Here is a 15960-nt window from a genome sequence, read left to right on the forward strand (position 1 = left end):
CTCGACGGATAACTAGCTGTGTCCTCCTTCCTCTTTTCCGCGGCTGACCAGCCCGTCCGCCTCAACTCCACCCTCCTTTGTTCTTGCCGAGGCACCGTTCGCTTCTCCAACATATCTGTCCATTCCCTCCCCCATCACCTGCCCTGCTCATCCTGTTCTCGCCACTTCCTCCCTCTTCCTCTCCCACGCCAACCTCCCCACCCTCAGTGCTGCCTCGCCTGTGCTCCTGCTCGAAGATGACGTCAGCAACTCAGTTGAGCATCTCATCACCACGTATCTCGCCATTGGAGGTTTCAGCGTTGTCATTCTCATCTTTCTTTGTTTAATCAGTCTAAAAGCTCATTCACCATGATGCGTTCCATCTTCACTGCCATCTCGCAAACTGCACCATCTCCCAAAGAGGAGCTCCCTCTGCCCTTGAGCGTGCAGCCCTGTTCTGCTATTTCCCTTCAGTCACACTCGAGGTCTGCTCAATTAATGGAGGCTCTCCCCGGCCGTCACAAACCTCCGCCAGCAACTCCTTATACAGCAGCAGCAACAGCAGCAGAGTGACTATTGAGCCAGACGCATCAGAGGCACAAGATGGACAAGAGAGTGTATGCGAATGGAGTGCCTCTCTCATCCACTGCCAGAGCACCACAGCTGTCCTCAAAGACACAACCATCTCTGGCGCACAGCTGGGCGCACTCTCTGCAGCTGCCGGCAGCATCCGTGTCGACCGCTGCGAGTTCGCCAACAACAGCCCCGCCATCCCCAATTACCCCTCTGCCCGCCGCAACATCATCTGCTCCGACTCCTGCACCCTCACCATCCCCTCCCTCTGGCCTGGCGACCCCTTCCTCCCCGCCTCCTCCTTGTGGCTCCTCAACCGCGGATGCACCCTCCACGGCATCCCCGCTCACCACCCTTCCCCGCTCTTTGTCCCTGTGTTCCACAGCGCGCAACCCAAGCACACACCTGACACCATGGATCTCACGTTCAGCGGACTGCACCTCGCTCCCTGCAATCTGTCCTTCGCTGTTGTGAAGAGCAACTGCGATGAGAAGGAGATCGAGAAGCACGATTTCGATCCCGATGGATTCCTGTCGGAAACAGAAGCCGAAGGGAGCGTGGCAAAGGACCTCGTCAGCGGCTGTGGAAGTGTGATAGAAGTGAGTTTGGGCATGTTATTTGGATAGATAGCACAATATACACCAATGCTATCATTCATTCGACTCAATCTTTCCTCTTTAATCTATGTAAAATAATAACATATTGCAAAACTTCTTTTATTAATTGCCTTTTCCTCATTTTCGACTTTAACTTTCCTTTGCTCTTGAAAATCATCCTTCCTCTGAAATTGTTCTTTTCAACAGCTGAATGTCAGGCATGCACGAAATAAGCTGCATCTTCACCTTCTTCATTATTAGTTCTTTTCACATTCTCCTTTTTCTTCGCTTCTGTCGAATCTTCTTCTTTGTGGCGCGATCTCCAATTCTTTTTGCATCCTGAATGTGAAAAAAGAATCATTTTAAAAATCAAAAATAATAATAACAAACCTCTCGAGAATGTTTGAAATCTATCTTCAGTGTTTTCCCTTCCAAACTTTAAACGTTCATCATTTTGGCGCTTCCCTATCGTATTCAATCGTTTTTCACAAGCAGATTCTTCAATAATCCTCTTTTTGGAGATCTTTTCTTATGCCTTGTTTTCTCAATCAACCACGCTGCTTTATTGATCTCTTTTCCATTTTTTAAAACTTTGATAATTATCATTTCTCTTCTTGCATCTTGGAATCTCTGCCAATTTTTCATTCCCAACGCTGTCTTTGGCTTATTTGCATAAATTCTCTTTTAGAGATTTCAATCATAACATGTTTCTTCCTCCTCTTCCTCATCTTTATCATCATCATCATCTTCCTCTTCTTCATCCATTCGTTCAGGTGTGATGCAACGGAAGGCTCTCTCAACCCGAATGTTTTGACTCTCGCTGTCGGAGTGAACAATTGTCATGACCAAATGATAAACTTTGATGATTCATCAGTTATTGAAAACTTGTTGGCTGAATGGAAACAACAGAAATCAAATGAAATTCTTCTGAAACATGGTTTGCAGCGCGTGGGAGAAGGAATAAAGCACTTTGGGGTTCAAAGGAAGGAGAAAGACATGAGGAGTCATTTGGGATGATTGAAGAATGCATGAATAAATCAAACGTGATTGAATGCTGCGAGTGGAGCAGTGCAGCCTCCTGTACGATATTCTTTCAGTGGGAGAAGGATATCAAAGTAGAAGAAGAATGTTGTTATAAACTTGAAGAATGAAGAAGATCTGTCAGAATCAACATATTGATAGCTTGTGGAAGCTCTGGTTGTGCTGGTGATGTTGCACTAAGAAGATGTACCATCCATTGAGAATATTTGAGAAAAAAGAGCATTTGCTGGAATTCAATGTCAGACATAGAGGAATACTGGAGCAAAAGAGAGGAGGAGAAGGAGATCTGGAGGGTGATGGGGAAGAAATAAATTCAGATGATAATAGGAGGAGGAGGAAAAAGAGATGTCTTTTGTTGGAAAGATGAAAGGATGTTTGCTTTGGATGAAGGGAGCTTGACTGACTCAAACAAGGTGAAGATGAAGCTATCGGTGGATAGCTGATCTGAGAAAGAAGAAGATGAAGAAGGCGATGTGGATGAAGAGAAGAAATGTTTAGTGGTTTGTAAGAAGAGGAAGTCTCGTTTCATGTGGAATGAACAGTCAGCTGCAACACAGGGATAACAGTGGTAGCAGAAAAGGCGGGATATTTGGTTCCCAGTTCAATCTTTTTTATCTGCTCTATTTCCAATGGCAACAGAAATGCTGGAAAGAGCACATAGAAAAGATGCATTGCACACGCTTTGAAGAAGATAAATGAAATAAAACGTGAAAAGTTATGGCTCATATCTTTTTGCATCAATTGATTGAAAAAAAAGAGAGTTTGAAAAAGTTTAAAAAAGAAAAACAAGAAATATGATAAAAATAATTAAAACAATATGATAAAAATATGACAAACTTTATCAAGTCAGGAAATGCACCTTTATCTCTTCTTGATTAGAACACATTGGTTATTGATTGTGCGAGTCCAATCAGACTAGAAAGATAAAGCGTCTCAATGATTTTTCTTCCAAAGTTGTTCAGTGAGCGATCCGCTGCAGGTTGTCAATTAGCACTTTCACAAAATGACCTTTGAAATCAACACAAAAATCCTTCAAAAAAAAATTGCATTTAACAATAAAAAAAAAAGTTCAAAGTCGAAAGTTTTGAAATTTAATAAGAATATGAAATGAAAATAAAAGTTAATAAAATAATAATAATGATATTTCTTTGTTTAATCAAAAGAAAATCAACACAAACATTTATTCCAATCTACTCCATCACAAACATTGATTTACCTGAAATTCTGTTCATCACTCTCGCTGAGTTAAAAATCTTCCCCGCTTCCTTCACAATCTCTGCTTTTCTGTCTTTTCTCTTTAAAAATCCAGGTTATCTTGCATAAAAAAATGCCAAATAATCCAGAATATAGCTGTATTCACTCACTGTTCTCGCAAATCTTGCTTCTCTTGGTGAACCTGACTTTCTCTCTTCTTCAAACTCTTTTTCCTGTGATATGAATTGTGTCTTCTTTTCATCCGCAATCCTCTTTGACCGTATGATATTCTTCTTTGCCGACGTATCTGCCCCATTCGACACAAACAGCTAAGAATCCAACGCAGACCGATTTATCCTGAGATGTATCCATTTCCCCCTCTTCCTCTGTTGCTTCTGTCGCATTCTTCAGTAACTGGTCTGTGTATTGTAACTCAAATACAACCATACAAAGCTTTCCAAACTCTCTTCTATTATATCCTTCCAAAATGTGCGGAAAACAGTGCAGGTTAGAGAACTTTGCAAGGGGGTCCACACATAAAACAAGCTAGTCATTCGTCGCATGCTTCTCATCGACAGTGAGTCTGTCGTCGTAAACAATCGAGTTCCCGTTCAGCGCATGAAACAGGTTCGTGTGCACATCCAAATCCGCACACGAAATATGCAATGAGCGCTCAATATTCACAGACGGAATCTTCTTCGGCTGCTCCTGCTCTTGCTGCTTTCTTTTGAACAAGTCCATCACATGTTGAGAACCAGACGGAAGCAGCTGCGTTGACACGTGCTGAGAGCCATTGTGGCAAGCGCTCCAAGTATTCCACACATGTTGTGAGTATCGGAAGATGTTTATCTTATTCTCTTCTGAATCTGCTCCGTTTCTCCCATCAAACTTCCTCTGTATAACGAACGCTGCTGACGCGCCTTCCTCTTCTTCCCATCCCAACTCTCGCATCCCTTGTTCCTCTTTCTTCTTCTTCTTCTTCAGCAGCGATCATAATTAGCAGATATTGTTAATTTCGTCTTTTTCGTTCTCGAAAATTGAACCAAATTCAACTGAATATGTTTTGTGACTGGAACAGAGAAAGATCCATCTGTTTCATCTATATTTGCTGCTTCTGTTGTTGTGTAACTTCTATTGCTCTCAAACTTGTTCCCGTTTCGCCCATGATGCCCTATGAAGATGACAATCCAATAGATGCCAAGCCATATACTCATCCTCCTCCTCCGTCTCTTCTTTTCTTTTTCTTCCTTCTATAATTCATTGACTCTATCGATTACTCGTATATTTATTTCCTCTTTTCTCCAGAGCAAAGAAATTATTCAGCCTTCTTCAAGATATGCTCCCCTCGCCTTGCTGCTCATTCTAATTTGTGATGAAGCACTTCCTCAACTCTTTATCCTTCGCATCTTCCACTTCTCCGTTTGTTCCAATCCCATCTTGCGACATACCAGCCTCTGCCCGCGCGTCTCCTTCGTCTGCTCTCTGTCTTCTTGAGCCACCATCTTCTTTACGAGCTTCTTCATCCACGACTTCTTCTCTGACTTCGGAACCTGAAACTTCAAACTGTAGGTGACATTTTACTCAAAATCAGCTGTGATTCGGAATAGACCTAGCTTTCTGTATTTATACACGTCACATTCCGTTCTTCCACAATCTTCACCACAGCATCTGTCAGATAGTCTTTCATGCAACGCAGTGTGTCTTCCTCGTAGAATGAGTAAACTGGCTTCAAAACGATTGTAAACTCATTTGCCACCGTAAACTTCACGCCGTTTGAACACCTCCTCCGTTCTGAATTGCACCTCTTGTCCAAAGAGCCGACAACATCTGCGAGTTAATAGGAGGAGAAGGCACTTCTGAAGCTGCTGCTGATGATGATGGTGATGAAACTCAGAAAAAAGATAGAAATCCAACAGAAAACATTAGAAACGATGGAGAAGACAAAGCCTAATGATCTTCCTCATATCGAAGTCCAAGCTCCGAGTCGAGTGCCCAGCTGAGCGGAATCCCTTTGTACCATCAGCTCCTTTATCTTCTGCCGAAAAACTTATAACAAGACTGTCACTCTTTGAATACAGAGATGTCATTTCTTTTTAACTTCTCGCTGTTGCGTGCAATAACCTCCTTCCCACTGCCTTCCCGCAGAAATGATCTCCAAACTCTACTAGTCTCCATCTCTTTCATTCTTTGCTCTTCCTTCTCTGATATCTTCTCATCTTCTTTTGGAAAATCCAAAGATCTCCTTTCCACGTTCTTCATTTCATCTTCTTTTTCTGCAGATTTCTTTCCTTGCCTCTTCTCTCCTCTGCCTCGCAAGCATCGTCTCGCTCATCTCCATCGCCCTCCTCTTCGTGTTCTTCTCTCCCATCTTTCGGTTCAGCTCCCGCCTTATCTCCCGCATCTTCAACACACCTTCACAAGGCTCACACTTCTCTTCCTCCCGCAGCATCACTGACACCTTGTACTCTTCCCCCACAATCATCTTCTTCTGCACCGTCGTCACGCGCGAAAGCTCCGATTCCTTAAAGAACTTCCCCCGCAGCTTCAACAGTAGCAGCGTCGGCGACACCCCTTCTGCTGCCCCAGCTGTCCGTATCAGCAGCAGTTCCTGCTCCCCCGACGCTGCCCGCTCTGCCTCCCACCGCTCAAACTGCCCAACCGACTCCTGCATTTTGTTCTTCGACTGTCAACTCTCGGCACGCCATGTTACAGCCCATCACCAACCAAATGGACGCACACCAACGCCGCACCATCTGTTTTCTGTTCGCAATTCTAAGACTGGCATATTCAACAGACGCGTCTGCTTCGTCAAAATAAGCCATGTGAGAACGTTATCCTTATCTGAATCAGAAGAAAAATAAAATAAAATCATGAAATAGTCTTGAAATTATAATTATAAAGTTCAAAATTAGTTTAAAAAAATGAAGATTGAATTAAATAGATTTACCAAAATAACCTTTCTAATTTTCTATTCTGTACCTTTCTATTCTCATTCCTTTATCTCTCCTCCTTCTTTAGTTCTCGTTCGTTTCCTTTCTTTGCAGTTCTGCTTCTGTAACAAATATCTCCCTTTCACTTCATAAGACATGAACATTCTTTTGATTTTCTTGCTCTTCCGCTGCTGTCTCCAGCCGACAAACAATTGAATTCCCCGTCTCATTGAATTAGCTACCATGCGCCGTGAAAGCACTTTCACATTAAAAATATGCCACTGCTTCAATAATTGATGCAACATGAAAAGAAGATGAATGAATGAATGATATTTCATTCTTCTTGTTGGAGCACGAGCAGCAAAGTGAACTCAATCAGCTCCAGAAAATATGAATGATTGAAAGTGGCATCTGAAGAATTCTCCATTTTTTAAAAACCATTTCTCATAAAAGCCGCAACGCAAGATAAATACAGGCCAACAGTATAAGAATCAGATATTATTGACAAACAAATATAAAATAAAAAGATTTTGAATATATTTTGACATATTTTTTTAAAAAAGTGGTAAATAAAAAATATATTTGAGAAATAATAGCATTACAACAAACATTAAAAAACAGAAAGTTAAAGCAAACCTGTAAAAAGTTGGAAAAGCAAGTGATTTTAAAGAAATGAAAGAAACAAAACTCCAGCTTTAATCAGAACCATATCTTTTTGAAATTTTGAGTATTTATTGAAAAAAAAAAAACAAATATCAGAAAAATTTTAATTGTTTGTCTAATTGTTATATACGTGATAAGAGTTAGTAAAATGTTTTTTTTGATTTTTAAAACGTTGTATTTGAAGAGCATCAGCTCTTTTTCTTTGTCCAAACAATGGCGATCACAAAATGACAGAATCTTCAGGGGTCTTTTTTTTGCATAAAATGATTGTTTTCACCATTTTAACTTCATCTATAGCCAAAAAACTGCATTCTTCTACCTGCAATTTTCGCCCTTTAACGCTTATTTTTTTGATCTTTTTGACCCCTTGGAAATTCGGATCATGGGTCAGATCCTTTTTTTCATTCAAACTTTTGAAAATTTTTTTGAAAAGATTTTGCAATTATGTGGTTCTAATTTAACAACTATTGATGGTTTTGTTGTAACTTTTTCATTAAATGTTTTCAAACATCAATTTTCCATTGTTTTGAGATTTCATAGAAAATCAGTGAAATGAAAGAAAATACGTTAAAAAATAACAATTGTTCAACAATCGAAATAACATAAAAAACAAAAAGTACTTCATGATGTTAATCATTAAAAAAATAGAAAACGATCAGAATATTTCTAATCAGATTCAATTACATTCAAAAAAACATAATTCTATCACATAATCATAAAAACAATCACCAAATATCAACTAAATATCAACAATTTTGAACAATGAAAAATATAAGAAGAAATAGCACTATTTCAACAAATTCGTGGTATCAAAGACAATTCCAAACAAAAAAGAAAACTCATACAAAAAGTTCAAAAACTAACTTGTCTATTTTCCCTCTGTTTTCCATCCACTTCACACTTTCTGATATTTCTCTAACTTTGACTCAAAAAGATCAAATTCAACAAAGAAAAAAGACAGACACAATGATGAAACATCACTTCACACTCTCAACAACTCTCGCTTCCAAAAACCTCACTCAAAGATCAATGAATTCCCTCACAACTCTCTCTATTAATGAATCTCGATATATACAGATTTAATAGGGACAATAACCAATTCAATAATAGGGACATTATAGGGACAAAAAGCACAAGAAAACAATCGGATTCTAACTATTGTGCACCTGGGAGGCTGTTCGTCGTATCCAGGTCCGGATAAAGCAGCCCGAAGGCTGCAATATCTTATACGAACAGTCATGTCCAGCACCCTTCCGATAGAGTGCTAGCTAAGCATACACAACAACTAGTTTCTTAATAGGGGACACCATTAATACAATTTTGAGATTCATTAATAGAAGAAGAGTCAAGAAGAAGCTCAAATCTCCTTGAAAGAAGATCTTGAGAAGATTGAGAAAGAAGAGAAGAGTTAGATGATGTGATATCAGAGTGAAATGACTTTCTTGATCTTTGGACTTTTTCTTTCATTGTCGAAGATTCGAGGGCAACCAGAGAGCGTTGAGGAAGATATCCAACAGCTGAAGCACAGACAAATGAGCCCTTGCGCTCAAAATACAAGTAGTCCTTCATGTGAGGGACTGACAGTGATGGCCATGAAATTTGCTGAGATGGTTCATATTCTTCAAAGTACCTCTCATGCACAGAGTCATTGACAGATGTTGAAGATGGTGAAGAGTTTGATGATGTTGTTGAGAAAATGTTTGATTGAGAAGTTGAAGAAGCTGATGTCGAAGAATTCATATTGTTTTCGAAAAAGTCGATCAAATCATGAAGTGTAGTGATGTGTTCAGTTGATATGTTGTTGTTGATTGTGTTCACAAGTGCACCAAATTCACCATCGCAAATATTCTTTCCATGGTGCTCAGCGAAGAAATTGAGTTGAGTATTTTTCTTTTTGAGAAGTTTTGATTGTTTTGAGAGGATGAAGTGAAGAAGGAAGCGATTTCTGTTGTGTGGACCAGAATCGCAGAAGAACTTAAAAGTGTGAGTGTCTGTGAAGAAGTGTCTTTTGATCACAGATTCCAGACACTCAATAACAAATCTGTGATCATTTGAGAGGCAGTCGGAGAAGAAGTCGAATGTTCGTTTTATTTGTTGATTATTAATTTTTTGAAGAGAGATGATTGTGAATTGAGAAACTTGTTGATAATTGAAGAATTCCTGTTGAAGTTGGTTCTTTCTGATGGGGAGTTTCCATTTTTCTTTAAAGTCGAAGACGAAGACTGCTTCTCCCTCTTTCAGATTATCAACTGTTGATTGATAATGTTTTCGTTGCATTTCTGCAACAAGACGATGTTGACGAAGAAGTTTGAGAGTCTGAAATTCTGCAGGAGATAGTCCATTTTTGTTTTGTGAAGATTTGAGTTTGTTCTCCAAATAGCTCAACTTCTCACACATTCCACAAAGGTCAGTTCGTCTTTTTGCTTTCGAGAAGTTGGTGGTGAGTTTGTAGAAATGGGAAAGAGAAACTTTGATATTCGTTTCTTCTGAAAACTCTTTCCATAATTTTGTTTTGAACTTTGAAGATTAATCTTTTCTCGTTGGGAGAAAAGATGCCCGTTTTCTTTCTTTTTTCTTTCAGTGCTTCCAATCCATATGAAGATGTGATTGAAGAAGTTAATTGAGGAATGGAAGTTGTTCGATGAGGAGGTGTGATGAATGTCGATGATGATGATGATGATGATGATGATGAGTTATTTGAAGTGTTGTTATTAGATGTTTCTGAAGAAGAAGAGGAACCACCAAATTGAATTGTTGAAAATGTTGGCTTTGTTTTTTCTTTTGTGTAGAAAGAAAGAGAAGGAGTGTAACCCTGAGCGTAAATATCTTTCCATGATGAATTCCAATTATCTTTATCAAATTCAGAAACACTTTCATCATTGCAAATATTCCACAATACATCACTTCTTGTTTTCCTTTTCACAACTGCGATGTAATGTCCATTTCTTTGATCCAAACGCTTAAATAGTATTTGTCCTGAAAGATGATATATGATGATTTCCTTATTGCTCTCTTGAAGATGTTGAATGTTTTCTTCTGAATACCCTTTGCAGAAAGTGCGCTGATTAACACGATCTGTTTCTATTAGTAATGTTCTTGAAGGAGCAGAACTAGCAGCATCAGTGCTTTCATGACAGAGGGCTAGCACCTCTGGAAATGCAGCCATTTCCTCCCATCTCGCAGCACAGCATTTTTCGTTGCATTCATCACAATAGACACTATTCTTTCCTTCCAAAACTTCAGTTGCAAAGAGAGAAGATAGTCCATTATGAGTCGAGGAAGAATTGATAACGACATTGTTACAAATTTCATTGAAGTTTGATGTGATTTGTTGGCATTTTTGGCATTTGAGATGAGTGATGATAACTGGATTGAAGGTATCCATTTCAAATATCTTATTATCTTGAAGAAGTTGATGAAGATTTTCAAACGCCTCAGTAACATTCTGTTGCTGTCTGCTGCTGTATCCGCAAAATGTTTCCCATTTGTTGATCAGTGATGGGACCCACGAACGCACTGACGTTCCATCTTTAGCCAATTGATGACAAACACTTTCAACACGCGAAGATGTGTTCTTCAAAGATGTTTGTTTTTTGAATAAAGATGGTTTTTGAATAGTTATTGAAGAGAAACATTGAAGAAGAGAAGCCAAATAGCATGTGTTGCCTAAGTTTGGCAATCCTTTTGCTATTTGTGATGATTTATTTGAAGAATTTAATGAATTTGAGAAAGATTGAGAATGAGAATGATTTTTTGTTGAATTTTCTTTAGCATTCATTTTTGAAATATTTTTTGAAGAATTGTTTTGAATAGATATTTCATTATTTGAAGGTTGAATGCTTTGTTGTTGAACTGTTGAAGTGTCATTCTCTTTAGAAAATGAAGAAAAGAGAGTTTGAAATGCTTGAGGTGAAATTAACGTGGGTGAAGTGGCATAATCAACTAATTGCTCATCCACAAACACATTATCATTTTGAAATGATGAAGAATTTATTTTTTCTTTCAATTTTTTTGTAATTGAAATTTGTGAAGAAGAAGTTTTTGATTTGAATATTTTGTGAATTGGTATTGGAGATGGAGAAGAGTGACGTTTGTGATTTGAATTTTTATTTTGGTTTTTTGTTGGACCCCTTTCTCTCCTAATTGGAGTATTGATTGGGGCATCAACAGCTTGAGAAGAAGAAGAATTTGAAGAAGGAGAATTTTTTTCTGAAATGGTTTTTGAATTTGTATTGAGTTGAGATGATGTTGAAGAAGAAGAAGACTGTTTTTTATTTGAAGAAGAGTTTTCTGTAACAATTTCATTTTCCCAGGCATCTTCGTCAATAAATCTGGCGTAATCTGGCTCAGCTCGCTGCTTTTTCTTTGCTGACTGAAGCGAAGTTGAGGCTTCAGTGGAATGGACCAACATCCAGTTGTTGCCCTTTTCCCATTCCTGTTCATTTAAGCCTAAATTTACAAAGAAAATTATTCAAAAAAATAAATATACAAATACAAACCACTTTTGCAAGACGGAAGGTGAGGTTTTTGTGGAGGAATGATAAATCCTTGGTTCTTTTTGAGCGTTTGCTTCGCGTTAATAAATTTCCCCTCTGTGACATCATATCCATAGTCCTGTAAATCGGATAATGATTAGTTACGTGACAGCGCTTGTAGCATTGTTGTCTGAGTGTGCAACGGAGCGTTGTTGTACACCACAGACAGGTCTTCCAGCAACTTTTTGTGATATTCTGTTTAAAAAAAAATAAATAATTGACAAATCAAAAAGAAAAAAATAACAGAGAGTAAAAATAATATTTTTAACACAATACAAAAAAATAAAAAACCAAACCATTCAAAGACTTCAGTAAATCATTAATTACTGAAGATGATTGCCTGTAAGTGTAAAACAAATAGGCAAGCAACGAATCCACGTCATCTCCACCGATGCGCTTAATTTCTTTCCATAGAACATTACATCGAGAATTTAATGTCGATTCTCGTTTTGAAAACGACATTTTTCTCAAATAAATGTTTTCTTATGGTAAAATACAATTATTCTAAAAAAAATTTTTTTTAATTTAAAAAAATATGTATTGTTATTTTTTCATTATTTGACTATTTCCAAAATTGTTAAAAAATATTTTTAATGTGATTTGAATTGGAGAAAAAATTTTTAAAAATTTCATATCAAAAAAAAATTTGAAAAATTTAAGAATTCTTAAATTGAAGGTTTATTGAATATTCGTCGCATAAATGAATATGTCTTTTGACAAATTATATTTTCAAATAAAAATATTAAAAAATAACATTAAATATCATTCTTCAATGAAAAAAAGATCTGACCCATGATCCGAATTTCCAAGGGGTCAAAAAGATCAAAAAAATAAGCGTTAAAGGGCGAAAATTGCAGGTAGAAGAATGCAGTTTTTTGGCTATAGATGAAGTTAAAATGGTGAAAACAATCATTTTATGCAAAAAAAAAGACCCCTGAAGATTCTGTCATTTTGTGATCGCCATTGTTTTCTTTAAAATGTTTTTTATTTTTTATTTTCTTTTTTTCTTAACATATATTTCGATTTTTATTAAAATTTAAAAATTTTGTGAGTTTTTAACAAAGTCTATTTTATAATATTAATAAATATTTTAATAAAAAAATTTCAGTCATAAGCTGATTTAACCCATAAAACTGATTCCTTCGATGTCTTCTCAGAAGTTGTCTTCCTCTGGATCTTCTCGGATTCATTCAAGCTTGCGGAAAAGCAGTATAATGAATGATGTTGATTCACTGTCAAACTTTTTTGGACAAATGTCAATTGATCATGCGAATAAAGTGCTCTTTGTATTTTTTTGCAAATCTTCCAACGGAAATATTTTTCTGAATAATCTAATGAAAAGTTTTGGATGTTTGTTTCTTGTTTTGTTTTTTGTTTCTTTGTTTTTGTTTTATTTTTCTTTGAATTTCTTTTTATTATCTTTCTTTTATCTTTTAATATTCATTTTTAATAAAAGCACCATTGCACAAAATCGTCCAGAAGATGAAGCTCCCTTTCAATGAATCGAACCCGCATGTCCAAGTTAAAATGCTGCTGTGCCTGACTGAATGGTTTTCCCAACATGAACTTGAGCAGGATTTTTCTTACAGAATCAAATGCATTGGAGATAATTTGAAGGAGGATGACAAAGAAAAATCAACAAATTTAACATTACGGAAGCCGTCTTCATCTTCATGTTGCAGTGTCATTTCTTCAGACGAAGATGAGGCTGCTGATCAAATGTCTGAAGAAGAAGAAAGTGATGAGGAAGAGACAGAGAGTGAGGAAGATTTTCTGAAAAGAAAAGAAAAGAAATGCAATGATATTAAAGGAGGAAAGATGGAAATAGAACTCGAGGTTTGGTTTTTTTTTATATTTTTTATTTGCCTGATTCATTAAAACAGGCAAATCAATAATTGTTTGATTTATTTTTTTGTATGATGTTTAGAAGCAACAGACTTCAATGGAATTATTAGGAAATCCTTATTCAATTCTTCCAACAGTTCCACAGATGAGCAGTTTCTTTCAATTTCCTCCTTCTTTGCTATTCCCGACTAACCCTTTTTCGAAAGAATCACGTTCATATGTTCAGGTGTTGTGCGAAAGTGGAAGGGAACTAATCAATTTTGGAGCTTCATGTGCTTTGGCATCTGTTTGTCAGTGTTTAGCTTCATTTGGTGTGACTTGTGATGTTAAAAAGAAACGTGTAGGAGCATTTATTTTTGGAAGGCTATTCAACGCAATCCGTTCACACAGCATCACTAAAAGTATCTGGGGAACAAAATCATTCAAATCATTCATCGAAAAAAATGGTGGGAGCATTACTGATCCAATGGGAATAACAACAGCGTTCAATTCTGTTTTGAACAGCGCAGCAACTGATGGATGCAATATCAAAAAAGATTTCATTGTGAAGCAGTCTTCATTCAAACTCTGTGAGAGGTGTTGCCATGTTCGCGTCAACAACCAGTGCCCTTCGTTTTATGTTGTTATTCATCATCCATCTGTTGTTGAAGGGTTGAATCAATCGTTGAGAGTGATGGAGCAGATTACTGATCAAGAACTATGTGTTGACTCATACTGTGGGATGAATACTATGTTTTTTCAGTGGACTCAAATAGATAGATTTCCGAAGATCCTGACCGTTTATCACAGCTTACAAGATAACATTCCAGTTGTGCCTCCACCAAAAACAATAACATTCTGTGGAAATGGTTCTGGGCCAAAAGCAATGACTGTCACGTCTGAAAAAACAATTCAACAGAAAGGAGAGTTGCTTCAGTTTCCTCGAACTGAGTATAACTTTATTGGATACATCCTTCGCTCTGCAAAACCTTCACCAATTGGACATTTTATTGCTGTTGTTGTTGAGGGTAAAGACGAATCGACTGGAGAACTTCAGCTGTTGGAGTGCAACGATGGTGTCATATCTCGTGTGAATCCAAAGTTCAATAACGCTTATTGGAAAGCAATGGCAAATGAAGGATGGAGTGGAACTATGTGCTTTTATAAAATCACTCAATCGAAAGATTAAGTTGTCATTTTGTTTATTTTTCTTTTCTTTCTTTTTTTTGTCAGATATTTTTTGAAAAAAATTTTTTTCTCTTCTCTCTCTTTTTTTTTTCACTTAGTTTTTAAACATTTTTTATTTTTGATTCTTTTTGCAATTCGTTGAATACAAGATAACAATATTCTAATTTTCAATCAACATTTTTTTCACGTAACATGACTTTTGAAACCATATGACTATTGAAATTGCAAAGAAAAAAATCATTTCTAATTTTATAATAAAATATCCAAATATAAGAAAAAAAAGAATCAATAATAATGAAGCAAAAAATTGATTAGCAAAGTTCAAATGTCTGTTTCAAAAATATTTAGTTTGTGATAATAACATATGTTAATAAACATGTAAAATCTTTTCAAAAAAATTTTCAAAAGTTTGAATGAAAAAAAGGATCTGACCCATGATCCGAATTTCCAAGGGGTCAAAAAGATCAAAAAAATAAGCGTTAAAGGGCGAAAATTGCAGGTAGAAGAATGCAGTTTTTTGGCTATAGATGAAGTTAAAATGGTGAAAACAATCATTTTATGCAAAAAAAAGACCCCTGAAGATTCTGTCATTTTGTGATCGCCATTGTTTGGACAAAGAAAAAGAGCTGATGCTCTTCAAATACAACGTTTTAAAAATCAAAAAAAACATTTTACTAACTCTTATCACGTATATAACAATTAGACAAACAATTAAAATTTTTCTGATATTTGTTTTTTTTTTTTCAATAAATACTCAAAATTTCAAAAAGATATGGTTCTGATTAAAGCTGGAGTTTTGTTTCTTTCATTTCTTTAAAATCACTTGCTTTTCCAACTTTTTACAGGTTTGCTTTAACTTTCTGTTTTTTAATGTTTGTTGTAATGCTATTATTTCTCAAATATATTTTTTATTTACCACTTTTTTAAAAAAAATATGTCAAAATATATTCAAAATCTTTTTATTTTATATTTGTTTGTCAATAATATCTGATTCTTATACTGTTGGCCTGTATTTATCTTGCGTTGCGGCTTTTATGAGAAATGGTTTTTAAAAAATGGAGAATTCTTCAGATGCCACTTTCAATCATTCATATTTTCTGGAGCTGATTGAGTTCACTTTGCTGCTCGTGCTCCAACAAGAAGAATGAAATATCATTCATTCATTCATCTTCTTTTCATGTTGCATCAATTATTGAAGCAGTGGCATATTTTTAATGTGAAAGTGCTTTCACGGCGCATGGTAGCTAATTCAATGAGACGGGGAATTCAATTGTTTGTCGGCTGGAGACAGCAGCGGAAGAGCAAGAAAATCAAAAGAATGTTCATGTCTTATGAAGTGAAAGGGAGATATTTGTTACAGAAGCAGAACTGCAAAGAAAGGAAACGAACGAGAACTAAAGAAGGAGGAGAGATAAAGGAATGAGAATAGAAAGGTAC

The 15960-nt window shown here is 36.5% G+C and overlaps 9 protein-coding genes across 9 annotated transcripts; 2 read left to right on the forward strand and 7 right to left on the reverse strand.

Moving 5' to 3' along the window:
• Window positions 1-236: 236 nt before the first annotated feature.
• On the forward strand, window positions 237-1178 carry MONOS_14546 (uncharacterized protein; the record flags this gene model as incomplete). Its single annotated transcript, XM_067867356.1, has 2 exons — window positions 237-290; window positions 339-1178. 2 exons carry the CDS (start codon window positions 237-239, stop codon window positions 1176-1178), a joined length of 894 nt encoding a protein of 297 aa, XP_067726357.1.
• Window positions 1179-1362: 184 nt separating this feature from the next.
• Window positions 1363-1991, reverse strand: MONOS_17672 (uncharacterized protein; the record flags this gene model as incomplete). Its single annotated transcript, XM_067870614.1, has 3 exons — window positions 1363-1487; window positions 1539-1613; window positions 1853-1991. The coding sequence occupies 3 exons, from the start codon at window positions 1989-1991 to the stop codon at window positions 1363-1365; spliced, it is 339 nt and encodes a 112-aa protein (XP_067726358.1).
• Window positions 1992-2904: 913 nt separating this feature from the next.
• Window positions 2905-3830, reverse strand: MONOS_17673 (uncharacterized protein; the record flags this gene model as incomplete). The annotated part of the gene is made up of 4 exons (XM_067870615.1): window positions 2905-2917; window positions 3027-3059; window positions 3396-3484; window positions 3711-3830. The coding sequence occupies 4 exons, from the start codon at window positions 3828-3830 to the stop codon at window positions 2905-2907; spliced, it is 255 nt and encodes an 84-aa protein (XP_067726359.1).
• A 99-nt stretch (window positions 3831-3929) lies between these two features.
• On the reverse strand, window positions 3930-4334 carry MONOS_14547 (uncharacterized protein; the record flags this gene model as incomplete). The annotated part of the gene is made up of 1 exon (XM_067867357.1): window positions 3930-4334. The coding sequence occupies one exon, from the start codon at window positions 4332-4334 to the stop codon at window positions 3930-3932; it is 405 nt and encodes a 134-aa protein (XP_067726360.1).
• Window positions 4335-4745: 411 nt separating this feature from the next.
• On the reverse strand, window positions 4746-5070 carry MONOS_14548 (uncharacterized protein; the record flags this gene model as incomplete). The annotated part of the gene is made up of 2 exons (XM_067867358.1): window positions 4746-4939; window positions 5013-5070. 2 exons carry the CDS (start codon window positions 5068-5070, stop codon window positions 4746-4748), a joined length of 252 nt encoding a protein of 83 aa, XP_067726361.1.
• Window positions 5071-5643: 573 nt separating this feature from the next.
• On the reverse strand, window positions 5644-6205 carry MONOS_17674 (uncharacterized protein; the record flags this gene model as incomplete). The annotated part of the gene is made up of 2 exons (XM_067870616.1): window positions 5644-6066; window positions 6134-6205. The coding sequence occupies 2 exons, from the start codon at window positions 6203-6205 to the stop codon at window positions 5644-5646; spliced, it is 495 nt and encodes a 164-aa protein (XP_067726362.1).
• A 2064-nt stretch (window positions 6206-8269) lies between these two features.
• MONOS_8901 (uncharacterized protein) lies at window positions 8270-8716 on the reverse strand (the record flags this gene model as incomplete). The annotated part of the gene is made up of 1 exon (XM_067879349.1): window positions 8270-8716. The coding sequence occupies one exon, from the start codon at window positions 8714-8716 to the stop codon at window positions 8270-8272; it is 447 nt and encodes a 148-aa protein (XP_067726363.1).
• Window positions 8717-9383: 667 nt separating this feature from the next.
• Window positions 9384-11810, reverse strand: MONOS_8902 (uncharacterized protein; the record flags this gene model as incomplete). Its single annotated transcript, XM_067879350.1, has 4 exons — window positions 9384-10663; window positions 11105-11425; window positions 11476-11590; window positions 11808-11810. 4 exons carry the CDS (start codon window positions 11808-11810, stop codon window positions 9384-9386), a joined length of 1719 nt encoding a protein of 572 aa, XP_067726364.1.
• A 1228-nt stretch (window positions 11811-13038) lies between these two features.
• MONOS_8903 (uncharacterized protein) lies at window positions 13039-14524 on the forward strand (the record flags this gene model as incomplete). Its single annotated transcript, XM_067879351.1, has 2 exons — window positions 13039-13347; window positions 13439-14524. 2 exons carry the CDS (start codon window positions 13039-13041, stop codon window positions 14522-14524), a joined length of 1395 nt encoding a protein of 464 aa, XP_067726365.1.
• Between the last annotated feature and the right edge of the window lie 1436 nt (window positions 14525-15960).

Source organism: Monocercomonoides exilis (genome assembly GCF_001643675.1).
Source record: "Monocercomonoides exilis strain PA203 chromosome Unknown scaffold26-1319188, whole genome shotgun sequence".
In the NCBI taxonomy this organism is placed as follows: domain Eukaryota; phylum Preaxostyla; order Oxymonadida; family Polymastigidae; genus Monocercomonoides; species Monocercomonoides exilis.